At 66.3% G+C, this 25,681-nt stretch overlaps 4 protein-coding genes across 4 annotated transcripts; all 4 read right to left on the minus strand.

The window, feature by feature from the left end:
• Positions 1 to 1,218: 1,218 nt before the first annotated feature.
• EMIHUDRAFT_114227 (hypothetical protein) lies at positions 1,219 to 2,773 on the minus strand (the record flags this gene model as incomplete). The annotated part of the gene is made up of 2 exons (XM_005780675.1): positions 1,219 to 1,580; positions 1,717 to 2,773. The coding sequence occupies 2 exons, from the start codon at positions 2,771 to 2,773 to the stop codon at positions 1,219 to 1,221; spliced, it is 1,419 nt and encodes a 472-aa protein (XP_005780732.1).
• Positions 2,774 to 9,777: 7,004 nt separating this feature from the next.
• Positions 9,778 to 11,085, minus strand: EMIHUDRAFT_114229 (hypothetical protein; the record flags this gene model as incomplete). The annotated part of the gene is made up of 2 exons (XM_005780676.1): positions 9,778 to 10,389; positions 10,525 to 11,085. 2 exons carry the CDS (start codon positions 11,083 to 11,085, stop codon positions 9,778 to 9,780), a joined length of 1,173 nt encoding a protein of 390 aa, XP_005780733.1.
• A 699-nt stretch (positions 11,086 to 11,784) lies between these two features.
• EMIHUDRAFT_442960 (hypothetical protein) lies at positions 11,785 to 12,703 on the minus strand. Its single transcript, XM_005780677.1, has one exon. It carries the CDS (start codon positions 12,495 to 12,497, stop codon positions 12,036 to 12,038), a length of 462 nt encoding a protein of 153 aa, XP_005780734.1. The 5' UTR covers positions 12,498 to 12,703; the 3' UTR covers positions 11,785 to 12,035.
• A 5,663-nt stretch (positions 12,704 to 18,366) lies between these two features.
• Positions 18,367 to 19,061, minus strand: EMIHUDRAFT_366235 (hypothetical protein). The gene has a single exon (XM_005780678.1). It carries the CDS (start codon positions 18,876 to 18,878, stop codon positions 18,522 to 18,524), a length of 357 nt encoding a protein of 118 aa, XP_005780735.1. The 5' UTR covers positions 18,879 to 19,061; the 3' UTR covers positions 18,367 to 18,521.
• Positions 19,062 to 25,681: the final 6,620 nt, after the last annotated feature.

Below are 25,681 nucleotides of genomic sequence, written 5' to 3' on the forward strand. Positions count from 1 at the left end.
TCTATCGGAGCTATCGGAGACGGAGCATGCTCACCCGCCAGCGCGCCCTCCTCGCCCTGATCGTCGCCGTGCTCGTTTCCCTCCACCGAAACAGGCCAGACTCGATCGAACGGATCGTTGCCGTCGTCGGTCCTTGGATCCGCGCCCTCCGACGCCGAGCAGCAGAGTTGAGCAACGGGCGCGAGGCAGCACTATGCCTTTCCTTTGCTCGTAACGCGCTCCTTCACGTGCGCGCTCTGCTTGAGCCGCCAAGGCTCAAGCTGGTGGGAGCGTACCAGGACTGCCGCAGCGAGAGCGAGGAGAGCGAGCCAGAGGCCGCACCGGTCGCCACGCCACCCGTCCCGAGCAGGCCGCCGCCGCGGCGGCCGATAACCCAGACAAGTGAGTCTGGCTGCCAGGACGCGCCCGCCGCCCGCGCCTCCAAGCCCCTGGGCCCGGTCGAAGTCACCGAAACCAACACCGCCGCATTCGGACACGGCGTGATCACGAGCGGCAAGACCTCGCCAGACCAGCAGGCTGGCGCTGCGCTCCTCCGGACCAAGCAACAGCTCGGAATCACCGGGAGGCACATGGGTTCCGATATCCAGTGAGACCACGGACGGAGATCGGCTTTGCAGTAGTCGAAGGCAACGGCAACAGGAATGTTGCACGCTGCTGGATGCAACAACCGATCTCCTCTCGGTGAGGGTTTCGTCTGTCGTGTAAATATCCTGTACCATGGTCGCGCGGACTCGTGGGATGCGCGGAGCATCGGGTGTCGGGCTGCGGATGTGCAATGTGCAGCATGCCCACCATGGCGCATGTCCTGGGTTTGTGGCGGGCGCATGCCGCATGGGCCATATGGCATGCGCATGGCCATGTGTGCGCCGGTGTGCGGGGGCGGGGGGGGGGGCCGGGGGCCGCATGGGGGCAGGAAAATCGTCTTTTCTAAAAGTAAAAAATCGTCTTTTCTAAAAGCGAGAAGCCGCCGCACGAAGGCGCGCGAAAGTGCCGCAACGCCAACATACGGCCAAACAGCGACACGGCTCTCAAAGTCAATGTCAAACGCAATTGTCAAACGGGGCGTGGCGCGTGCCGGTGCGGTTCGGGGAGAGATCTGAGATGCAGATCGTGGTCTCAGATCGTGGGGTCCCAATACGCTGCACGCGTCGCGGGGAGACCGCAGCCGATTGGAGGACTGCGGCGCCCTCTGTGCAGCACACGCGCCCACGCCGCGCATCACCGCGCCGCCCTGCACGCGGCGGCGCAATGCACAGTCATGTAGTCCGGGTTCCGCTTGCACTCGCCCGCCTCCGCCCACTGCACGCACGGCAGAGAGTTGTCGGACGCTGGAGTCTCTTCGGCCGCGGCCTCGGAAACGCCAGGATCGGCAGCAGCACCCGCGCCCGCCGCCTCTACCGCGGCATCCACAGCCTCTGCAGCCTCTGCAGCCTCCGCCTCCGCCCGTGCCGCCTCCGCCCGCGCCGCCTCCGCTTCAATCGCCTGCGCCGCAACCGCCGCCCGCGCAGCCTCCGCCCGAGCCTCCCTCCGCTCGAGGGAGAGCTCGAGGAGAGGGTCGGCTCCCTCCGCTTGCGCAAGCTCTGCCCGCGCCGCCTCCGCTCGCGCCGCCTCGAGCGCATGCGACGCCGCGGTCCGCGCCTCCCGCCCCCCGCCCCCCTCCGGCTCGCCGTCGCGCCGCCACTCCGCCGGCCACTCGTCCGCAGGGTCGCCGCCTACGGGAGAGAGCGGGCAGGGAAGGCTCAGGGGGGAGGCCCCTCCACCCTTCGCAGGCCCGCCCGGCGTCAGCGTCGCCGCGTGCGCGCGAGGAGGCGCCTCCTGCCCTCAAGCCTGCCCCGCCCAGCACGAGGCCGAGCCCCTGCTTGGCGACCACGGCGAGGAGCGGCAGCAGCAGCAGCGAGACGAGCACGGCCCCGCTCAGAGAGGAGCCCCTCGCCGCAGGCGCAGCCTCCTCCTCCCCCTCCTCCTCCCCCTCCCCCTCCGCCTCCGCCTCCGCCTCCTCCGCCTCCTCCGCCTCCTCCGCCTCCGCCTCCGCCTCCGCCTCCCCTCCCGCCGCCTCCGCCTTCGCTTCCGTCGCCCTCGCTTCCGCAGCCTCCGCCTCCGCCTTTGCCGCCTTTGCCGCCTCCGCCTCCATCTTCGCCTCCGCCTCCGCCTTCGCCTCCGCCTCCGCCTTTGCCTCGGCCGCCGCCTCCGCCTCCGCCTCCGCCTCCGCCGCCTTCGCCGCCTCCTTCCCCGCCGCGATGCCCGCCCGGACGGCGGCCGACTCCACAGCTGCCCCGCTCGCCTCGCCGGCCGCCGCCGCCTTCGCCTCGCTCTCCTCGCTCTCCTCGAGAGCACTTCGCAGCGCTTTGATCTCGCGCACCTTCTCGACGGCCGCGAGCTTGTCGCCGGCGGCGCGCAGGGCGATCGCCGCCTCCTTGAGAGCGGCCATCTTGGCGCGCGTCCCCTCCGCCCCCAGCTTCGACACCTCCTCTCCCGCGCGAGCCGACAGCTCTGGCGTGCCGTCGCGCAGAGGGGCAGCCGCCGCCATCGGCTTGAGCGCGCTGGTGGGGCGGAGGTGAGACCGCGCGCTCGCGGCCTGCTTGAGCGTCGGCGTTAGCGCCTCGCCCGTCCTCTTCCGCTGCTCGATCAGCTTGTCCACGAGGAGCGGGTCGACAAACTCGGGACTGGGCGCCGCCTGCGACTTGCAATCCTCGACGCTCGACTCGCCGGTCCGTATCTTGTTCTTCTGCTCGTCGAGGCGCCGCCGGAGCGTTGCGTCGGTGATGTCGCCCATTGTCGCAGCCGGGCGTCGATATGCGTCGTCACGGAGTGGGGGTCAGATGTGGGCGGTGAGCGCGAGTGACTTTGCACTGAATATGGCTGCCGCGAGCACCACCAGCACCACCAGGAGCCACCACCAGGCGCACGGAAACCTGCGCGAGGAAGAAACCGCGCGGCCCTGAATGCCCGCTTTTCTTTCTTTTTTTAATATATAGAAACTGCGAAGAGAGATAGGAAGATGTAGCGAGACACTCGAGGGTGGGCGACGCCTAGCACCACACTTCTCTCCTCAAACCCTGGCGGCGTGCCGTCCTTTCGTCACCCTTTTTATTTCTTTTTAAGAAGGAAAAAAATCGCCTGGCAAGCCGGCGAGTTGGGACTAGAGAGAGCGCCCCTTGCCTGCACCAGGGCGCTCGTTGCTCCTCCGTCTTGTGTCTTCCTGAGACCCACCCTTGCCCATGTCGCTCGCGTGGGACAGCCCCTGCACCGACCCGAGCGCGCTCCACGACGGGCTCGCGGCGCGGCTCGCGCGGCTCGACGCCCTCCTTGGACGGCTGCGCGGCGATGCGCCTCAGATTTCCGGGCGCGAGCTCTCGCTGGCGAGATCGCAGACCAAGCTGTCCGCCCGCCTCCAAGCCCGCATCCAGCGCGAGGCGGCCGCCCCGGTCGTCCCGTCCTCCCCGCGGCTAGATGAGAGCCCCAGCTCGTTCGCCGCGCTGGACAACCCGGAGCTGCTCGAGCACGCGCTCTCGTTTGTGCAGTCTCCGGGCGCGCTCGCGCGGTGCGGCGAGGTGTGCGCGGGCTGGTACCTGGCGAGCCGGATGCACTCCCTGTGGGAGAGGCAGCTCCGCGCCTCGGGCAAGCTCGGCCCGTCGCCCGCCGCTCCGATGGTCTTTGAGGACGAGTACACCCTCTGCGAGACGTTCGGGAGGATCCACGCGCATGGGTGCCGGCCGCTCGACTCGGGCTCGGCGCTCGCGGGCACGATCGATGCGCACGTCGACGACCTCGCCGCGTACGATATCACTGCCCGCATCGTCGAGCCGGACGGCGCGCGCGCGCCCCTCGCCGCCGGGACCGGCGCGCTCTCTCTCGCGTCGGGGCCGGGCGGTGCGTTGTATTCGGGCTCGCACGCGTCGCGAGGCCCGGTGACGATCCGGTGCCTTTGCACCGCCGAGGCGGGCCTCCTTTTTCCTCTCTCTACTCCCCTCTGCAAACGAGCCAGCAGCCCTTCCTCGCTGCCCTAGGCGGACCTCCTACGCACGGCACGCACGGCACTCGGCCGCGCCGGCGGCCTGCCCTGCGCCACCTCGCCGCACCTGCAGCCCGTTTTGCAAACCATCTGCTGCGAGGCGAGACCAGCGGAGATGTAGCCGAGATGTAGCCAAGATAGCACCTGCAGCCCGCCCTGCAAACCATCTGCTGCGAGGTGACGCCGCTCCAGCTCTGGCCCCAACCCTCACCAACCTCGCACCACGACCCTGACCCTGACCCTGACCCTGACCCTGACCCTACCCTCCTTCCGCACCCTGACCCTCCTCCTGCACCCTCACCCCACACCCCTCACCGCTCTCACCCCACACCCCTCACCCCTGACCGCTCTCACCCCTCACCGCTCTCACCGCTCACCGCTCTCCCTTCTGCTGCGAGGCGCGGCCGGCGGCCACCGCGAGCGAGCGGGCCGACGGGCGAGTGCACGCCTTCGTCGTCACGCCCGCCTTCGACGTCTCCCTCGAGCACAGGCCTCGCGCGGCAGCTAGCCTCTTCGGAGCGTTGTTGCTGCAACTCTCTCCTGATCTGCCTCTCCCTCGAGCCACAGGCTCAAGGGGCCGCCGCTGCCGCCGCTGCAGGCGTGGCGCATCTTTCAGCAGGTCGCGCACGGACTCGCCTCGCTCCACGCCCAGGGCTTCGCGCACGGCCGCGTCCTCCTCCCGTCCGTCGTCCTCGCGTCTGGGCCGAGGCCCCAGCAGCGCTGCACTGCTGCGCCACCCCCGCCCACCCCCCGGGCCGGGCTTGGGACGGGAACCCCCCTTTTTTAAGGGTTTTGGGGGCCCTTGATTGGGTCCCCCCCCCGAGGGGGGGTCTTCCCCCCCCTGAAAGGCCGCCCCTTGCCCCCCCGGGTTGGGGGGAGGAGGGGGCCGGCAACCCGGGGGGGTTTAAAATTTCCAAAGAAAACAAGGAGGGCGAGGCTTCCAAGGGGCGGAGCCCGAAAAAACCCCCCTTCAGGGGGGGGCTCCCCCCCCCATGGAACGGCTAAGGGGGGGTAGGCCTCTTTGGTTCTGTAAGCCTCAACCAACCCCAGAATTTGCAGTTCGGGGGGGGGGGAATTTGGGGAAGCCCCCCCCCCGGCCCACCCCCCCCTTTGTATTCTCCAGGGGGGAGCCCTTTTTGGGGCCCTTTGGCCCCCCCCCCCCCCCCCCCTCTACCCGAGTAGGCGCACCCCTTCCTCGCGGCAGACGTGGCCGACCTCGGCCGGCTGCTGCTGCGGATGCTCCTCCAGCCCTTCAAGAGCCGCGCCGCCGCCGCCGCGCAATGGCCGGCCACCCCGCCGCAGCCGAGCGCTTTTGCGCCGCAGCTCCGCCGCCTCATCCTCTCCCTTGTCTCGCCCACCGCCCGCGCCCGCCCGACCGCGCGCCACGTCTTCGACGCGGCTGGGCGGGTCGACACGGCTGCAGTGGCCGCGCTCACGCCCGGCGGTGCGAGCAGCGAGGGAGAGCTCGAGGAGAGGGTTGGCTCCCTCTGCTCGTGCTGGCAGCGGGTCGACGCCGCGGCGAGAGGGACGCACGTCGCGCCGTCCGACCTGCGGCTGCTCCGCCGGTCGCAGCCGCGCTTCTCGCAGCTGTCCCTCGCAGGGTCTGCGTCAGTGACGGACGAGTGGCTCGAGGCGCTCGCGGCGGGCCACGCGGCCACGCTCCAGCGGCTCGACCTGACCGGCTGCACGGCCCTCTCGAGGAGCCTTCCCACAGCCCCGCCTCCCTCCGCCCCGCCTCCCACGGCCCCGCTACCGGCCGCCCCGCCGCTTCGTCGTCGCCCGCCCGCCGCCGCCCACCCCGCCGCGTTCTACGCCGCCCTCAGTTCTTTTGCCGCCGCCCACGGCCATTCGTTTTCACCCGCCGCGTCTGCCGCTCCGCCCCGCACAGGTCGGAGAGGCCTCTCAAGGCGTTGCGTTCGCTCACGGCGCTGCGCGGGCTGCGGCTGCCCGCCATGTTGTGGGAGGAGCGCAGCCTTGCCGAGTGCCTCGCCTCGCTGCCGCACCTCTGCTCGCTCGACGCGGCGAGCTGCGGCGACCTCCACCGCGCGCGCGAGGCGCTGCACGACCAGTGCAGCATCCTGTGCAACATCCTGCGAGGCAAGTGACATCTACGATCGAGTGAAACCCTCTCTCGTGCATGGTGTCTTCAGAATGATGCGTGTCGCGCGCGGTGTGCGCGTTGTATGCTTTCGGGAATTACATGGTTTATTTTTCGCTCAAATGCGCTGACGCAGAAAACGAGATCGACCGTCTACGGCAAATAGGCGGCAATGTGAAAGATTCGGGAGCGGAAGCACAGTGCGGTGTCATGTGTCGGACCGACTCGCGCCGCGATTGCTGCTATCCAGACGCGCAGCGTCGTGCCCGCTGGCGTCTGCTGTCTTGGCCGTCCACCCGACCGGTGCGGTCTCCGTGTTGTTCTCGAGCCAGAGGCCGACCGAGGCGCCGAGGCAGCCCATGACTCCAAGCAGCACGCGTTGTCGGCCGGGCAGGTTCTTATAGCGCTCCCAGATCGTGCTCATTGATGTGCTGCTTGAACGGCCAAAGCCAAGCGAAGGGCGGCGAGCTCCCTCCCACAAAAAGTGGGCACGGGAGGAGGGACTGGCAGTACCGGGTTGAGAAAAAGAATTTTCGGGAGCTGGACTGGCGCGCACTGAGAAAAAGAACAACGCGCGAGCGGAGCTGTGAAGTGCTGCAGGGCTCACGCGGTCACAGTCCCAGAGTCCGCAAGCGAGAGTGCCAATTGCCAAAGCCAATCGTTACCTCACGAGGCGAGAGAGGGCTTGCCCAGAACTCACCACTACAGCGGTACAGCTACAGGTAGCGAGGACGATACAGGATCAGGAAGGAGGATCTAATCCTACAGTACCGAACTCCTACCACAATCCACAAGTATAAATAGTCCATAGCTGGGGTCCCGTACCACGCGGAATCGACCCTATCCAGTGCTCAAGTGCTCAATAGCTTACAGACTACACACAGTCGTAGACGAAGAGCAGTCAGAGGAAGAGGCACCCCGGCCGCCGAGGAAAAGGTGGCGGTTCGAGAACGATTCGTAGCAATCAATTCGATGAGTCAGGGGGAGGGGGCGAGCAAACAGCATGAAGAGGATGGAGAGCCGGTGACGAAAGCCCAGAAGCAGCGCCTACGCAAACGAATGGAGGGATCGGCAAGAAAATCGGGGGATCAAAAGTCATACGAGAAAGACCGCAGCAAGAGGCGAAGAGGAGGATGAGTGGTGCGGGAAAATTTCTGAACGGCCGAGCCTGCAAAGCAGGCCCGGACAACTAAGAAGGTCCCTCGCCCAGTGTTCATAGATCGTAGTGGAACTTAACAATGCTCGTATAACCATGATCGATGCGAGGACGCAAGTTCCCCACACCAAACTCGGCCATTCCAACGGCCAGACCGCTCCCTCGCTTAACCTTAAGGCTGATTGGCTAGACGAGTGGTCTACCTCCAACGGGGCGGTCCCCGGGAACGCGTGGAACCTGCCCACCTCGGTAGGACGGTGGTTTGGCGCCGACGGACCGCCCTCTCCAGTCTCCACCACACCCCTGCCCAGGGATCTACAATGCTGTCTTAAGGTCCGACCTGTGGGCTCTGCCTGCGCTCGGCACCGGGCACCGCCTCGGTATACAAAATGCGCCTGCGGGCGGACCCTTACAGATCACAGATCACTAAAGCCGTACACACACACTACACATCAGGACATCACCCGGGTACTCACACGCGCCCCCTAGCACGCACCCGATACGAGTCCTCCAGCGCCGCAATGGTATCGCCAATCACGTCCATGAGAAAGAGCCAGAACCTCGCATCGACCAGCGGTGCTTGGTACTCCACATAGATCACTTCTGCGATGAACGGCATCTGAGCTTTTCCTACCCTGCGAAGGAACTCATGGTAGTTGAACACATGGAACGCCTGCGTGCCGGGACTAATGAGCGGCTGCGCAATGAGCGGCGGACCCTCCGGGAAGCCGCAAGCAAATCGCTCAAAGAAGCGGTCAATTTGGAACTCATGTCCCTCAGCGCGAAGCTCAAGATCTTCGTCAAGAGACCACATGTAGCGCGCGCGTGATTCCATCGCCAAGCGCTTAACATTACATGTACTGCAGATACTGCTTAGGATGAAACCGATGTTCGAGGGGCGTTGGATCCACGACATGCAGCACGTGGCCGCTCTCCGCCTGAGCGTCCGCCCACGATGAGGATTGGTGGTCGAAGGACACAAGAAGAAAGCTGACTGGAACGCCTGATCGAGCGGACCATGCGGTGAGCGCAGCGGCGTTTGCGACCCATCGAAAGCGCGTCCTGTTTGCAGAGGAGACCACTGAGGTCACGAGCAGGGAGTGGAGAACGGATTGCAGATTGCAACATTCATCAGTCGTGTCCAGGCGCATCACGTTTGATCGACACTTGCCTGAGGCCGCCCAATCCGCGAGCAGATCGAACAGGGACGGGAGGGATTGTGGCGCCGCCGGCGCCCCGACCGACGCGCGCCGCGCGGTATGTGACCCTTTTCCCGCGCCGCCGCGTGATCAGAGCTCCGAAGCAGGCTGTTTTACATTGGTAATTCTTGTCAAACTTTTTTCTGACATGTCTTTTAGAATTTAAACAAAACAACTCCTTTTAGAATTTTACACTCCTTTTAGAACTGCTTCTAGAATCGGACGCACGATCCTACCACGTGGACCACCCGAGCACAAGCACAAGCAAGCAAGCACAAGTGTAGAGGGATTGGCAATGGAGGCTCCATCCACGACGGCGGGCTTGAGCACTTGAGCACTGGATAGGGTCGGTTCCGCATGGTACGGGACCCCTCGATCGTCTCGCCCACCCTCACTGGTGTGTTCATTGGGGGGGGTCATAACAAACACGGTACAGGATCGAGGTGCACGCTGCCAAAGCAGTGTCGTCCCCCCTCTCCCCGGCGGGCTCACGTGATGACGAGGGGTGCGCTCCGGAGGCCGGCTCCGTGCGCACCCACATGCCTTCGCAGGAGAGGAGCAGAGCCTCGGCGCCGCCAGCGGGCGCTGCGTCGGCCTCGGCGCTTTATTTTTTTCGTCGTGGATTCGAACAACAAAGTCGCGGACTAACAGACACAGACTGGCGCCCTCCTCGTTCCGGCCGGGTTGGGAAGAGGCACGAGGAGGGCGGCGACCTCAACCGACTATGGAGGTCCCGTCGCCAGACGACGCAGGGCAGACGACGGGGAGGCAGAGCAGACGCGCAGGGCGAGACGAGAGAGGGAGCAGGACGTCGCGGAGATCAGCAGGAGGATGTACGAAAAGATTAAGAGTAGCAGGGACCCGAGGGACCATGTGGAAGACGCGGCTAGTGCTAGTCGTAGTCCCCCCCGCCCGTCGGGAGGACGACCCCGGCTAGTGTCGCCGACCACACCCACAAAAGAACCCTGCACATAAAGATCGCACGGGCGGGGACCTCTGTTCCTTTTTACCCATCTCCTAGTAGAGGTGTCCGTTTTTATTTATTTATTTATTTGGCACACTAGAAAAAAGAAATTGGAATTCGACCCGCTCTACGCCGTCGCCGTATACTGCGCTGGTTCGATCACACACATATACATAGACAACACACGGCTCATAGCACGCATCATGCGAGTACGGAACAAATGGGTCGCTCTCGAACGCCTTAGCGGCTTCTACCGCACTACAGTTGTACCGGGGGACAGAGCAACGCGGCCGTGTCTACATAGCGCCCCATCGCAACAACTTTCGGGCTCCCACCTGCGAGCGCATCTCAGGCGTCGGAGGCGGCGGTGCCGGTGGCGGCGGCAGCTCGGCGCGCCGCCGCCTCCGCGGCCCTCTCTGCCGGCGACGGCTCCCCCGAGGGCGGCGGCGGCGGCGGCGGCTCCTCCTCCTCGGTCTCCCCGTCCTCCTCAGTGGTGGAGCCGGTCAGGTCGATGGCGTCCCCACCAGCCTCGCCGGCAGCCGCAGCGCAGCCCGACGTGGTCGCTGCTGGCGCAGTCGCAGACACAGACGCACCTCCACCGCCCGCCGCGCCGCCCGCCGCACCGCCGCCGTAGCCGAGACTGAGCGCGATGGCTTGCTGCAGCGCCTCTTCCTCCTCCGCCGCCGTCGCCGGCGCCGCCTCCTGCCGTCTCGCCTTCTTCGCTCCCCCAAAGAGCCGCTCGCCGCCGCCGCCGCCGCCGCTCGCGCCGCCGCCGCCGCTCGCGCCGCAGCCGCCGCTGTTGCTACCGCTGCGCTTGCCGCCCACCCGCGGGCTCGCCGGCGGCGGCGACGCACTAGCGCCGGGGCCACTTTGCTGCGGTGGTCTGCCGCCTTGCTGCCGGCCTCCCTTTGCCCCGAGCACGAGGCGGGGGGCCGAGGCGCCGCCTTGCCACAGGGTCGCCTAGTGGGCGACAGGACAGCCACCCATCAGCCGTATCACCGGTCCTCAGGGAGGGTGCGTGCCGGCTGGGCCGAGCCTCAGGCTCGCCTCGATCCGTCCGACGGCGGCGGCGATGGCATCGACGTCGGGCGGCACGCTGAGCCACCGCTGCGCGCCCGCCGCGTCGAGGTAGAGCGGGCAGCGCGTCGGGACGCCGTGCAGCGCCTGCGGCTTTGCGCGCTCCGCGAGCAGAGGCACGTTGACGCTGTTGGTCGTCAAAATGACAAAGTGCGAGCCGCAGTACAGCGCGGCGAGGAAGAAGAGCGGGTGCTCGCCGTCCGGCTTGCGGCAGGTCACGCCCTCGGCAAAGGCGGTCACCGCGACCGCGCATAGGCGGCCGGCCGCGAGAGCCTCTCGCCACGTCTTGCGCTGCAGCCAGTCGCCTCCGTCCAGCCAGATGTTGTGCGTCGCCAGCCGCTGGATGCCCCAGGTGAGCGTGCGCACAGCGAGCTCGTCGCCCTGCCTGACGAGGCACGGCCAGCCCTCCACGCCTCGGACGCCTTTTGGGTTGCGCTTCGTCCTCTCCTCGCACGACTTGGAGCCCACGTGGTACGGCTCGGGGGAAGGAGAGACGCGAGGCAGCGCCTGCACACCCGCGGCGCGTAGCTCGGAGACGATTCGGTCGGCGGCAAAGGCGATGGCGGCGCGGCCGCACATATGTGTATGAGCGTTGGCCCGGCGAGCAGGGTTGGCGGGATGAGCGCCTTCGCGGCTGGAGAGAGGCGTGCTGGAATTCTCTTGGTTCAAAAATACTGGCGCGCACACACTGGCACAACACAGGTACACCTATAGCACATGCTAATGTCGGTTAGTAGCGGCGTATGCCAGTGCAAAAGGGGCCACCGCCTGGGTGGATTGGAGCACGCGTGGAGCGCAATGCGTGCAAACTTAGCGCTTAGGAGCGTTATCTTGGAAAGACTTAGATTTAAGAGTACCCGTTACCAGCGCACTCATGGGCGTCTGATGCTCCGGCGGAGGGTCGGCGGCCCGCCCGAGGGGATTGAGGACGACGAGGACGAGGACGACGAGGACGACGAGTGAGCGAACGAGGAGGGAGGGACTCGAGGCCGGGACGTTGCGGCCGGCGGCGCAGGAATCGCCGGCGGCACGAGGGGGAAGCGGAAGGGTCAAGGGTGGACAGGGGTATTGGCGAGGAAGAGGGGATTGGTGGGCGTAATTCGCGTGCGCGGCCGACGCTGTGGTTGAGCCTCGCGTGTGTTGCCGCAATCGCGTTTCAGGGGGGTGCAACTGCAAGTGCGCCGCGGGTGTGGAGCAGCGCCAGCGGGACGGTTCTGGTGGTGCGCCGCGCGGGACTTGGGGCGAGGTTGGGGAGGGAGCGGGCTGAGAGCGGTTTCTGCGCAAAAAATACGATGCTCTCTCGTCTCTGAGACTGGGTCTCTGGAAAACTATGCTCGCGTGAACACCACAGGCGGCCGCATGGACCCATGCATGAACCACGCAACTACCGACGCGGACCGGGGTGTCTCTGTCGGGACCACCAGTCTGTGCGGCTGTCTGAGGGTGTCTGGACGCGCGGCGCTCCCTCGCCCGCAATGAAAGGAACCGATCCTCCCGTCGATTTCAGCTACTCGTCCTCCTCGCTGCCGTCAGAAGAGGCTGGCAGCCAGTAGGCTGGCGTGCTCGGCCGGCTCGCCCACACCTCGATCTTCTTGGGCAGCGTCTGGTCCGACATGTCCTCTCCGTGGCCTAAGCGGCCGAGTCCGCCATCGCCCCAGGTAAAGACAGCGCCGTCGGCGGTGAGGGCGAGGCTGTGCTCGCCTCCAGCCGACACGGCGACGACGCGCTGGCCAGCCAAGGCCTCGACCTTCTTTGGCAGCAGCTGAATCTGCTGGTCGCCGTGGCCCAGCTCGCCAAAGAGTCCAAAGCCCCAGCTCCAGACGGCGCCGTCGTCGGTGAGGGCGAGGCTGTGCTCGCCTCCAGCCGACACGGCGACGACGGGCTGGCCAGCAAAGGCCTCGATCTTCTTTGGCTGCCACCGGTAGTCCTCGTCGCCGGGATGCCACCGCAGCGCACGCGCACGCCGCGTCGCCTCCTGCCGTCGCGCCCATCAGAGCTCGCCCGCGGCAAACATCTTGGACGCACCGTGGTGCATCGTCGGGTAGCGCAGCTGCGGCATGCCGAGCGCCGCCTTGAGCTCGGCGTTGCGCCCGCTCGCCGTGCGGTGCGCCACCATCGCCTCGGGCATGGAGCCCGTCACGTTGGCGCACGACGACTGGCAGATGTCTTCCTGGCCCATGATGACGCTTGCTAGCAGGTCCGCCTTGAGCATCGACCACGCGGGCGCGTCGTCGACGACCTCCAGCACCGTGCCGCTAGGGAAGCGGCTGATCGAGCTCGCCATCGACGCGGTGCCGCGCAGCGACGAGTCCATGCCGTGCGTCTCGACGATGTCGAACATGGAGAGCATGCGCTTGAGCACGAGGCCCAGGTCCTCCGAGTGTACACGCGTGATCGGCTCGGCCTCGGCGCACGTCTCGACGCGGCACGGGTTGGGCCGCTTGCCGGGCGCGGAGGCCCGGCGGCTCAGCGCCGAGTCGGACGGCGCGTAGACGCGGTCGGCGACGCGCATGATCACGACGCGCACGCCGTGCGTCTCGCCAAAGTCGACGAGCTCCTTCTCGAGCGCGAGGAAGGCTTTCTGCACCTTCGAGAGCGGCTGACCCTTCGGCGGCGGCTTGCCGGCCGAGTCGCGGCCGGACGTCGGCATCTGCTGTGAGAGCAGCGTGATCGTGCAGAGGCGGCCCTCGCCGCGGCCCTTGGCGGCGATGAGCGCGAGCGCGCTGCCGTAGCGCTGGAGCACCGACTCGCCGATGGAGCGCTCGCCGACGGGCGGCACGTCGAGGACCACGTGCAGGTCGTAGGGATAGGACTGCAGCATCGCGCTCACCTTGTCGGTCGCGGTGATGTCGGCCGTCTGCAGGTTAGAGTACGTCTCCTGCTTGGCCTCGCGCAGCGCGGCGAAGTCGCTGTCGGAGGCGACGTTGAGCACGCGGAAGGAGCTACCCTTGAGCGCGTCGACGACCTCCTCGGTGTAGCGCTGGTCCCAGCCGAAGACGACGACGGGCGTGGCGGGGCTGTCGGGCTCGGGGAGCAGGCCGAGCGTCTGCACGCCGAGGAAGGCGCACAGGTCGGCCGTCACGGCCCACGCGCGGCCCACGTTGACGGGGTACGCCTCGAAGCCCACCGCGTTCGACTCGCCCACGCCCTTGGTCAGCCGCGCCGACGCCGCCTGCAGCCAGCTGCCCAGGGCGCTCACCTGCTCCGCCGGCTTGGCGTCGGCCGCGAAGACGAGCGGCGCGATGCCGAGGCCGCGCCAGTTGCCCTTGGAGGGGATGGCGCGCTTGCGCCCGTCGGCGGGGCGCACGAGCGCCTTTGACTGCAGCATCACGCGGTAGGCCGGGCGCGACTGGTCGAGCTTGCGGATGTTGAGCGGCCCGGAGTGGAAGAAGGCGTCGCTGTCGCTCTCGCCGGAGCGGATGACGTTGCCCTCGCCAGCGACGCACGGCAGCGAGATGGAAGTGCCGTCGTCGTCCTTGACGCGCGTACCCGCCGTCGGCCCGTCGAGGTTCTCCGTGTAGAGGATGTAGACGATCGTGAACATGACGCTGTTCTCGGGCAGCGCGCCGTTGATGCCGAAGGGGCACGTGTCCTTGTGCCAGATGCCGCCCTTGGCCTTCGGGTCGAAGTTGGGGCCGTAGCGCCACAGGCGGTGCTGCCACTCGATCTCGACCTCGTCGCCGAAGAGGTAGTCCACGTCTGATCTCTGCATCAGCAGCCGCCGCACCTCCTCCTCATAGGCGAGCAGGTCGGGCGGGCGCGCCGCGGGCGCGCCGCTCCCGTCGTCGATCTCGCCGAAGAGCTTGCCGCCCTTTTTGATGGCGTACGCGTCGCCGTCGCCGTTCAGCGCGCCGCCCGACGACGCCTTCTTGGCGCTCGGGTCGGGCGGGAAGACGAGGTCCATCAGGTTGGCGCCCTGGTTGGCGTTGCCGAAGCCCACGTTGCCCGCCAGGAAGTAGGCGCCGGTGGTGCCGCCCTGACCGGCGCCGCCGTCGCCGAAGAGCGCCTCGCGGTGCGTCGCCAGCCGCTCTAGGATGCGCTGCTGCACCGCCTTCGGCATCACGAGGTGCGTCACCTCCTGCGCGAGGTGCTTGTGCTCGGTGCCGCGCCCGTGGAAGCGGTCGGCGTTCTGGCGCGTCACGGCCGTGTCCATGTTGAAGAAGCGGTCGTTCCACTGCGCGACGGCGCGCGCGAGCTCGCTCGAGCTCGGCGCCTCCCTTGCCTCCGCCGCCGGCTCCTTCTCGGCCTCCGTGCACGACGCCGATGCATTGGCGGGCGACTCGCTCGCGGCCCCGTTGATGAAGCTCTGCAGCTTGTCGAGCCGCACAAAGGTGCCACCCGCCGCCCCGCAGGCCGCCTCGGCCTGCTTGGCGGAACGGTACGACGACGGCAGCTTCATCGGGTGCTGAATGCGGGCCGTGACCTCCCACGTGCCCTTGCTCGCACCGCCGTCCTCCGGGCGGAGCAACAGCCGGACGCAAGAGTAGACGGCGCCCTCATGGACGACGGGCTTGAGGCCGGGAGCCTTGTGGTAGTCGATGGCGAGCCAGTCGGCGGCCGCTTTTGGCGCCTCCGCCCAACCGCACGCCGTCAGGCCCGCGACGACGAAAATGCTGCTCCGACGCATGGCCATGTCGCGGTGATGAGTGGTGCAGACCGTTGTGCGATAGACTCGAGCGTGATTTCAGCATGGGCCTGGCAGTAGGGCCTGGCAGTAGGCCTGGCAGTAGGCCTGGCAGTAGAGGCTGGCAGAGGCCGCGTCCTTTGAGGAGTGGTTTGAGAGACTAGCAGGTGGGCTCGCTAGTCGCTCGCCGGCCCGCGCAGCACGCGCGGGCCTTTTTTGTGGTCGGATGTTGGTCGTCTCGAATTTGATCGTGGGCAGGGCGTGAGAAAGCTGGACGGCTCGGTCGATGCGAGCCACCAGCTCGTGAGCGACGGGCGCGACGGGTTCCTCGGCGTAGGCTTGGTCGTGGTGAGCAGCGCCGGCGAGAGAGGGACGGCATGCGGCTCCCAAACGAGCCGCACGGGCTTCATCTGGGCCGCCGAGGCCACCTCCTTGGTCGCGGTGGCGGGCGTGAAGGCGAGGTGGGCCGAGGCAAGCGCTGAACGTGCCGTGCCGCCTTGCGCCCCTGAGGAGGGACGAGTGTGTGGGGTGCCACGGGCGGGGGGGAGCGGTGAGAGGAGAGCGGTGGGCACCCCCACGAGGGGCTGCGCTGACGCCGCCTGCCACCCCACGCACGCCACTGACGCTGTGGGGGCGGCACGATCGAACGCGCTGGTCGGGCGGGCCGTCTGAGTCGCCCAAGCGGTGCTCTGCCGGCCGGTGGACGCGAGGGTGGCCCAAGAGGGCTCAAAGTTCGGAGCCGATACCCGGCCGTCCCGGACGCCTGGCACGCGGGCCAATGGCCCAGCTGTCCTGTGCATGGCTGGAGCGAAGGAGGGAGAGCTCAGGAGGGCGACGGGGCAGGGAAGGGGGCGATGCGATGCGGCGAGGTCTAATCGGCGGCGTGGAGAGAGGAGGTGCCAAAAGGCGACTATAAAGAGGCCTCTACGGGTGATATAGTGCGCCATGCCGGCGGGAGAGGTCTCTCACCGCCCCCCGGGCCGTCTCGAAGGGCCGTGCAGCCCACGCCACGAGGCGCTGCTGGCGGGAGCCTGGAAGGACTTGGCCTCGTTGCACCGCGCCGCGTTGATTCGCGACCACCGTCGGCCGCGGACGGCGTCGGCGTGGCGGCCGCGGGCGCTCGCGAGACGCGCCGCTCTGCGCTGGTTCGGTTCGTTCGACTCGTTGTGCCGCCGCACGCCCGGCGGCCGCGGGTCCCAGAAGTGGTTGCGCGGGCCTCTTCCTTTCGGCCGCGGGACGGCGTCGGGCACGTCGTCGGTCGCAACAGCGGCGCGGCGAGCCGTGGCACGTCGTTGCTGGCGCTGGTGGTTTGAGGTCGGCATCGTCCAGAGCTCGGTCGACGAGTCGAGAGCTTCAGCTGGTTCGGTGCCATGTTTGTGCGGTTAGTGGCAAATATATCTCTTTGATTTGGGGGAGGGCGGAGGTGGCGGCGTCGGGGGGGGGGCTTTGGGCCGAAATTCTTATGCTCCCCGGCCCTGGATGTGAGGTCGCCGACTGCACTCCAAGTGCTCCAAGTGCATGCCTCTCTCACAGCACCGCTCCCTGGCACGACAAGGCTCAAGGGCGCGGACTGGCGCGGACATGAACAAAAAAAATAAGTCCGGACATGAAGAATGAAACAAAAAACTCTGCAGATTTTTTTCAATGATGAGAATTTCTGGAAAAAAGGAAGAAGAAAAGGAAGAAAACATAGCGATAGAGGGCATGGCGGCGCGCTTGAACTGAGCGCCTTCGATTGCCGCCATGCCAGATCTCGCCCCACGCCCCGACCAGACCGGGCAGTACGTGCAGGAATGATGCAGGCATGATGGATGGGTGTTGTGAGCACGCCAGCGGCACCGCTGCGCACTCTCAGGGTCGCAGCCGCCTATCTCGTTCGGGTTTCTTCGATCAAATGAGGGACGGCAGTGAATCTCTCCACGGCTCAGCCCTTGGAGCACTTGGAGTGCATTCATCACAGCCTAGCGCACAACCACATCTTGAGTCGAAACCGGTGCCACTCCACGTAGAAAGGCGCGCCCAAATACAGCGGCTTCTCCACCTGATGGATGCCATGATCCGAAGACTGCTCAGCAGCTTTCGTGGCGGCAAAGGCGCGCAAGTTCGGGACGACAACAAAAGTGTCATCCCCGCAAATGTGGAACCAGTCAAAGGAGGTCAAGTAATTCTACGGCAGGCAAGGTTGGCGCGGCAGTCAGGGAGAGATGTAGATGTGGTGATGTGGGCGTATAATGTGAGCGCATGCGACTTTGTGATGAGTCGGGCGTTTACTTTTGCGACGTGGAGCCAGCGAGTCAGGGAGCGAAGCGGGATGCGCTGACCTTATGCGCAAACTTCCACATGAAGCTGACCTTCTGCCACATGAGGGCATAGGCCTCGGGCCCCGGGTGTGGAAGCCTCACCGCTCCAATGCTCGCGTTGGTAGCGTTTGAAGCGGCCATGAACCCATCACACTCTCTGCCCCAGGTCGAAGCAATGGCTGCGACGAGCTCATGCCGGGCTTCGAATGTGTATACCATGCAGAAGATACGGATCGGCTGTTGCCGCACAGGGTGGGCAGGGATGCTTCCGTCGCGTAGCATGCCGCGTTGCACCTTACGCATAGCTTCAGTCCAAGCGGCATCTTCGTCCTGAAGCCGTTTAGAGTCCGTCGGGGCTGAGCACGCCTTCTCCCTGGGAGAATGGCGGCGCAGTGTTGCGACGCACGCACTCGCATCGTGGCGCACCAGTCCAAGCGCCTTCTCTGCCTCTTGATACTCGTTGAGGGGGATGGTCCAGTTTAGATACATTGCTGTGCGCAGCCATCGTGATACCTTGCTCGCACTGCGGCTCTCTTTCACCTTGCGACCCTTACCGATCGTGTCATGTCCAGAGATGCTCGCGTTGCCACTATCGTGCACCCTGTGATGCCCACCGACGGTGGCATAGTCCATGGCTGGAAGGACCAAAAGTTTACCAAGGCGCCACGAGCCTCAACACAGGCACTAGCAAGACCTGCGCCAGGGAGGAGAAAGCAAGAGGTCGGGGACCGACGTACGGGTGCGCGAAGGGCGCGGGCGCGTACACGGGCGCGTACACGACGGGCGCACCACCTTCGTCCAGGCCCCCTGCATCCGACTAATACTTTTTTAATGCCGCGCCGGCAGCGGGGTATTTTTTTAGAGCAGACATCTCCCGGAGAGATGGGCGACGCACCAACCGTTTTGCTTCCTCGCGCGGCGGCCACGTCCTCCGTTGGGAGCATGCATGTGACCACAAAACATACGCATGCACACAGCGGAACTCTCCCACAGCCCCCCCGCCCCCCCATGGAACACAAGTACAAGTACAAGTACGACGAGACATGGAGAGAGAGACACGTACGCGCATGAGGGATCTCTGATGTTCGGTTTCATGCCTTAGTGGGAGCGTGCACGTAGCGCCGCTTCTGCGGCGCCGAAGCGGAGGAGATGCCAGCACCGGCGAAAAAGGCGAGCGACCTCGCCGGCGACAGGCCATCCCGGAGCTCGGGCGGCACGGAGGAGGGCGATGGCGAGGAGCCCGGTAGCGAAGGCGGTGGCAGCGAAGGGGCTGGCGAGGCGGGCTCGGGATCCGAGCCGGCATCGCCCTCGTTCTGCTGCGGCACCAACCTGCCGAGGGATCTGTGCACGGGCTTCTCGTCGTTCTCGCTGTCGCAGCTGGAGTCATCGCTGTCCATGCTAGGGGCGGGCAGGCGCTCCGTCCACCCGAGCGCGGGCTTCATCCCCATGCAGCCGCGTTCTCTTCCTCCTCGCTGGTTGACCTCCGCGCCGTGCCACAATGCCAGCTCAACCAGCTGCTCCTGGCCCTTCTTGGACAGGTGCGGCGTGCGCGACGCTGACGACAGCGGGGACTCCCAGTTGCTCGACGAGCGAGCGTACGGGGACGGCCTCGAGTGGGGGGGGGAGAGCCACCGGCTCACAGCAGCGTCCTCCCGGCCGTCATGGCGGACGTCGAGCTTGCGCCGCGCGAGCCGGGAGCGGGAGAGGTCGCCCGACGATACGACGTCGCCCGACGATACGTCGCCCGACGATGAGGGCAGCTGCGGGCCGCGGTGCCAGGAGCTAGACGTGGAGCGGGCGAACGGTCTCGTCTTGACGGGCGAGAGCTCGGTCGCACGCCTCGTCTCGCGCTCGGAGCGCCAAGCTGGCGAGTCCTCGGTGCCAGCGGCGCGAATGACGTAGCGAAACTCGTCCGCGTCGCCGGGCTGCCCAAAGGTGAGCACGCTTCCCTCGCGCACCTGGGCGGTCGCCACCTCCTCGGCCGTAGACTGCAGGAGGACCGACTCGCCACCTGCTCCCTGCTGCACGCGGCACCCGTTCTTGCGCGAGACGTCTTCGAGCCGGACGCTGCGACCGTCGGCGGCGACGTGGAGCACGGCGTGCTGGCGCGAGATGTGCCGTTGAGTCAGCGGGAACAAGGCCACGCCGCTCGACGCGTCGCGACCGACTGTGAGCGCGGCGCCGGGAGGCAGCGCGATCGGCGACGGCCGGCCTGCGCGAGCCCCGTTGACGCCCGCATCCAGCGCTAGCTCCAACGGCCAGCGAGCGGCGCGGGGTCCCGCCGCGGGGGCGGAAGCGATCGGCGTCGAGGGCTGGCTTCCGAGCCGCGAGAGCTCTGCAGACAGCTGGTGGATGTCGCGGCTCTGCTGGCTGATGAGCGAGCGCTGCGACTGCATCATGACGCGTAGCTCATCAACAGTGCCGTAGGTGTTTGGCTCGGTGGAGACGGAGATGTGGAGCAGGAGGCAGCACGCGTCGATCCGTGTGCCGCTGGGCGAGCGCAGGTGCAGGCAGCGGTAGCCGCAGCGGAGGGAGCCGAGCATCGCGGTCTCGTACGCCACCAGCCGCCCCTCGTCCTCCACCACAACGCGGAGGATGGTCTGGTGAGGCTCGGCCGCGAGGCAGTGGAAGGTCTCGTCGAAGCTCGGGTTGAGGCCGTTGCCCACTGCGACCGCAGTGGTGAGCCGGGTCACGCCCTGCGCCTCGGGCGGTGGCTGCGGCTCGCGTGCGACCGCGCAGAAGCCTCCAATTGCGTGCAGCTCGACGGCGACGCGCGGGCTCGACACGCTGGCGCGGGCCCCGCTGGGCGGGCGGGGGCTGTCGCTGAGATGCGAGACGAAGGCGTGGTGCGGCTCGGCGAGGAGGGGCCGGCACTCGTCCCGCGTCGGAAGCTGGTGCAGGGAGAGCACCTAAAGGCGGTGGGTCGCTCGGTGAGCTGACGAGAGGGAGGGCCGGTGGGGCGGCACGAGCGCGCGCCCTCAGCTCCGTCCGATGCACCTCCTCCCGCGGCGGCGGCCAAAGCTTCCTTCGCCCTGCCAGAGAGTGGCCGAGCTCCCTCTGCAGGGCCTCCCTCTCCGAAGATGAGCGGCAAAGGCTGCCCTCGCCCTCGCGGGACACCCGATCGCCACCAAAGCCACCGCGACCCGATCGCGTCATGGGGCCTCTGTTGGTTGGGGTCGGGGGTGGGAGCGCCCGATCGGGCTCACGGAGTGCCGTGGGCTTGAGGACATAGCCGCCGCTGCCGTGAAAGAGAGCGTCGTGGAGTTGCACCGGCAGACCGTGGAGAGCGTCGTTCGTTTGCATGTTGAGCGCCACCATCTGCACACCCGCGCGCCACGCCGCCTGTGGGTGAGGGAGGGAACTTCACTCATGAAGCGGAAAGGATGGGTTCGGGAGAGGTGGTGAGAGCGAGGGCGGGCGCGCACGAGGGGATCGTTATTGCTCGACCACCACCGAGTCGGAGAGGGGTAGGTTCTGACGAGCTGCGAGGCCGTGAGGGGCAGCCAGCCTCCCTGCTCGCTCAACAACCGCTCTAGCCGCTCCTCGGACAAGCTCACGACACCGCTGCGCGGCACCCTGGCGGCCGAAAGCTCGATCGCTGGCTCCTCCGCGAGCCACGAGCCGCGCTGCCAGCCGGACAAGCCCGGAGACCCGAAGGGCGACATCTGCGTGGAGGGCCTCGTGGACTCGGACACATGCGTGGACGCCTGCGTGGAGAAGGGCGACTCGGACATCTGCGTGGCCCCGCTGTCGGCGTCGGCCTTTGCGTGGCGCTCGAGAGGCACGCCGCGGAGCCAGCCCCAGGCGCCCCGGCCCGACAATCGGAGCTCGTCCCCGAACTGGTGGAGGTAGCGGCCGCTGAGCTCCGTCCAGCTCGCCTTTCGGTCGAGCCGCCTGCCGCTGTCGTCCTCCTCGGGCGGCGGTCGGCCGATGGAGCTCGTGGGCAGCGTGACGAGCGAGCGGAGGAGCGGGTCCGTGGTCACCCCTCCCTTGTCGAGCCGCATCTTGACGAGGACCTTCCGGTGCAGATCGCGGAGGGGCGTGCTCGCGACGCGGTCGCTGCGCGAGAGAAGGTCGCCGAGGGTGTTGATGAGCTCCTTGGCGAGCATCTTCTGCTGCTTCGCCGAGCAGTGCATCTCGATGCTCAGGATAACGGGCAGAGGGCTGGCGGTGAAGGCGTGCTCGGCGATTGCGGCGACCACCTCGCCGAAGGCGACGCTTCCACAGAGCAGCGAGACCCCGCCCGGCGTGCGGTGAGTGACGCGCGGGCCCTGGCCCCACCACCGCCCAAAGGTTGTGGGGTCCCAGCAGTCGATCTCGAGGCAGCGAGTCCCCGAGAGGAGGAGGCGGCGGTACATGTCGGAAGACACGCCGGAGGTAAGCTGGTCGCCCTCGAGGAAGCTGTTGTGCGACGAGTCGATCCAGTAGCTGGTGAGCGGCTCAGTCGCGTCCGTGGGGGCGCTCCTCCGCTCGATGGCGCTGTTGCACGGCGAGAGCAGCAGGGCGGCAAACTCGTGCACCGAGATGGGCTCAGACTCGACCGCCTCGGCCGGCCCCCTCGAGCGAGAATCGAGCGGGATTTCCCGCGCTTGCCTCGAGGCAGAGTCGCGGTGGACTGACGCGTCGCGATGCTTCTCCTTTGGCCGGAGGTCGCGGAGGGCAATCGTCCACTCCTCCCAGAGCATGCGCCCCCCCGCGCCCTGCTCGTTGAGGCAGAAGCGAAGCAAATCTCCCAGGTTTAGCGACACCTGGGACTGCTCGACGAAGGGCACGGTGCCCAGCGATGACATCCTTGTCAGCCTTGGCCCCGCCTCGAGGTCTGCGTGAGCAAGATGGTCAGTCCGGCGGCCGTCATTGCAGCAGCCGCTGTGCTGAGTGCAAGCCGCGGTCCCGCACCTCGAGACCAGCTTCTCGACACACGCCTCGATGAAGGGCGTCGTGTTCCGACTCACGTGGAGCCACTCGCGGAGCTGGGCAGCCTCGCGCGCTGCCGAGCCCCACACCTTCTGCTCCAGCACCGAGCTCCACAGGCGCTGCTCCACAAACGGGCGCCGCTCCACGTCGGGCGGGCCCTCGGTCGGCTCCTTGTTCGCCCTGCGGCAGAGCCGCTCCCACACGACGTGAGGTGTGGCGAGAGGGCGCAGGAGTGGCGCCGTCCTAGCCCTGCTGCACGCGCGCCGCAGGGCTCGTGCGCGGCCGACGCAGAAGCGCACGGGCGCGCTCCTTGCGATCCGCCTGCGGAGCAGCGCCCACGGGCTCGTGCCGTGGGACGCGGCGATGCGCGAGAGCGGCGGTAGCCATTGGCTGGTGGGTAGGCAGCAGAAGCACAGCATCAGAAAAGCGCACGCCCCGAAGACGCTCGCCCCGACGACGATCCCCTGGATGAGATCGTCGTGCCCGTCATCAAAGAGGAGACTACGCGGCGGCGGCGGGGGCGGCGCATGGGGCGGCGGAGCTTCAAACGGCGGTTCGTCCTTCCCGAAGTTGTAGATCACGCCGCTGCCCTCGCGCGACCCTCCTTCCCAGATCCACGTGCCGTTGCTGAATCGAGCTATGTCCTTCTCCGAGTACCCATGTTGATCGAGCAAGTTGAAAAGATGCACATTCGCGCTGCTCCTGTCGCCCTTCTCGTCGAACTCGACGCGCCCGGAAAGGCCTTCGAACGACAAGGTGTGCTTGGACTCCCAGAACTGCGTGCCGAACTTCACCGGCAATGCGCCCGTCGGGGCCACCTGGCACGACAGCAGCCCCGCCGCCATGATGGCATCGTAAGCAAAGGTGCCGCCGGACGGGACCCAGCTGCTTACGTGTGGGTCTCGAAAGAAGTCGTCGCGGATCTGCCAGTCGGCAGGCAGGTGCGGATTGAACTGCGCGGGCTGAAGCTCCGCCCAGCGCTCGTTGGAAAATCTCGTCCACTGCGGATTATTGTCGGTCGCACCGACCGCCTTGATGATAAAGCTGCCGTTCAGTGCGGCCCGTCCCTCATCGCTGACAACCATGTCTAGCTCCGCTGCGGTGACACTATCTGGAAACACCCAGGACGTGCCAGCACTGAGCAGGCCGGTTTGCAGCGCAGCGTTTACTATCAGATCAAGGCTCGGCGGGAAAGTGACGGCCAGCACCGCTTTGGCGCTGCTATTGCTCAGACTCCTGACAGCAGACCGTATCGAGGCTTCGCGGATCGAATCATCATCGGAGAACCCGCTGCTGACGATTTCCAACCCCAGGCTCTGGCATTCCGTTTTTGCCACTTCCTCGTAAGCGCGGCCGTACGGGTCCTGCTGGTAAATCACGGCCACGGTCGAGAGCCCGAGCTCATGCTTCCAGAAGGAGCAGATGTCTGACGCTGGCGCATGGTCCGATGGGATTGTCCTCATGAAGCGAGGATACTTCTCGGTGTTTGACAAGTCGGTCGAGGTCGACCAGTAAGAGATCTGTGGCAACTTATAAGCACCGGTGATGGCAGCCGTGTGGAAGGAGACAGAGCTGCGGCCGGGCCCGATGACCACATCGGTGCCAGACGAGAGATCTCCAAGCGCCTGCACCGATTTGGGAACAGTGCCGCCGCTGTCGAGGAGCCGCAGCCGCAGCTGCTTGTCGCAGGCGCTCACAGTCCCAAGCGCTGGCAGCGCGCTCACATTTCTCGCGTTGAAGTCCGACACTGCGAGTAGTGCGCTCGCGACGACCGCCTGCATCTGCTCGATCTCCCAACACGTGCCGTCGACCCAGTCGCCCACGCCGGCGCAGCTGTCGGCGGTCGTCACCTCTTCGTACGAGAGCATGAAGAGACCTGCGAGGTTCACATCGACCGCGACGAGCGCGGGCAGTAGCAGCGAAAAAACCGACATCCGCAAGGTCTAACTTGGGACGCCGCGTGGCTCTGATTGAAACTCTAATTAGGGTTGCCACGTTGGTTTCTTTTTCCACGATTAACCGAGAAAGAGTAACACTACCTGCTCGTTTGCCGCGTGCCTTCCTCGGTATAGGCGTGACGGCGACGCACGCGTGCTGTTTGCTCGATGACCCATGCCGGTACTAGCTCGAGGTTCCCGGCTGCACACCGGCGCCGGATGAAGCTGGAGATGCGCAGCGCCAGCTGCGAGCCGTTGCCAGCGTTGCGGACGGCCCGGCGGCCGCCAAGTCGATACGTGTCGGCCAAGGCCGCCGTCCACCCGACAGTGGTAACACACCTGTTCACCGCAGGACACGACTTGTGTGAAGGACCGTGCGTGCAATCTGGTTTTTGTGTGAGGGGGCGTGTCTTCGCGATGCCACAGTCCAGAGGCAGCCGCGCACTTTGTGTGCAGGATCACCAGGTCGGGGTCGAGGCACTCCGACGGGGTGTCTGTGCAGTGCGCCTTATACGCACGCGAGGTGTGGCTGGGAGAGGTTGTCGAGATTCGCCGATATTCTTGAGTCAGTTGAGTGTTGTATGCATGGTGGGTGTCGTGACCATGCAGAGAACTCGGCACATTCTCCAACTGCATTTCGGCAGGTCTCGCTATCGCCTTGTACGAGATGTTGTAGGAGGCGGTCCAGCGTCCTCGTGTTGCCTGTTACAGAGACTCGGTTATATCGGTGTGCTTTTATCGGCATCTCTTCACAGCCATACCTGGCTTGCCACTGCGTGGTGCCCATGCGTGAAGGTCAGAGGCACGCGCGCCAGCGACATCTTGTTCAGCCTATCCATACGGCGTGAGGCGTGCACAGCGCGCATGCCATCCCACCTGCCCGCGCAGGGTCTACTGCGCCGGCAGTTGGTCGAATAGAGCACGCTCTGCGGCGGGATTGGTGCAGCCCAGTTGATGGGCGTGTCCTGGATGCGATCAGTGCTGTGCAGCTCGAGGGCAACCGCAGCCACCGCCAGGCGGTGAGAATTATGACGAACGTAGGACTACTGACCTGCTGGACCAGCTCGCACATTTTCGAAAGCAGCTCTGGGGCCAACGTGGGAGGAAAACGTGGACGAGTTGTGCCTAAAGGGCCGCGCCGAGTTTCCCACAGCCGGCAAAGAATTTCATTTCAACGCCTACCAAATATTTTACGACTGTTTTGCAACGAAACTCCGGACAACGCTAGGCACGGGACTGGCACGCACTGGCACTAACCAGGTACACCACTGCAAGGAATTTAAGAAACAATCAAAACTGTCCTTCGATGTTCGTAAGAGCCACTTGCTAAGAGACCGCGCGCGGCGGCTGGGCTGGGCGGAATGTCGGCCCCACACAGAAAAGAACGAAAAAAAGTACAG

Source organism: Emiliania huxleyi (assembly GCF_000372725.1).
Source record: "Emiliania huxleyi CCMP1516 chromosome Unknown EMIHUscaffold_210, whole genome shotgun sequence".
In the NCBI taxonomy this organism is placed as follows: Eukaryota; Haptophyta; order Isochrysidales; family Noelaerhabdaceae; genus Emiliania; species Emiliania huxleyi.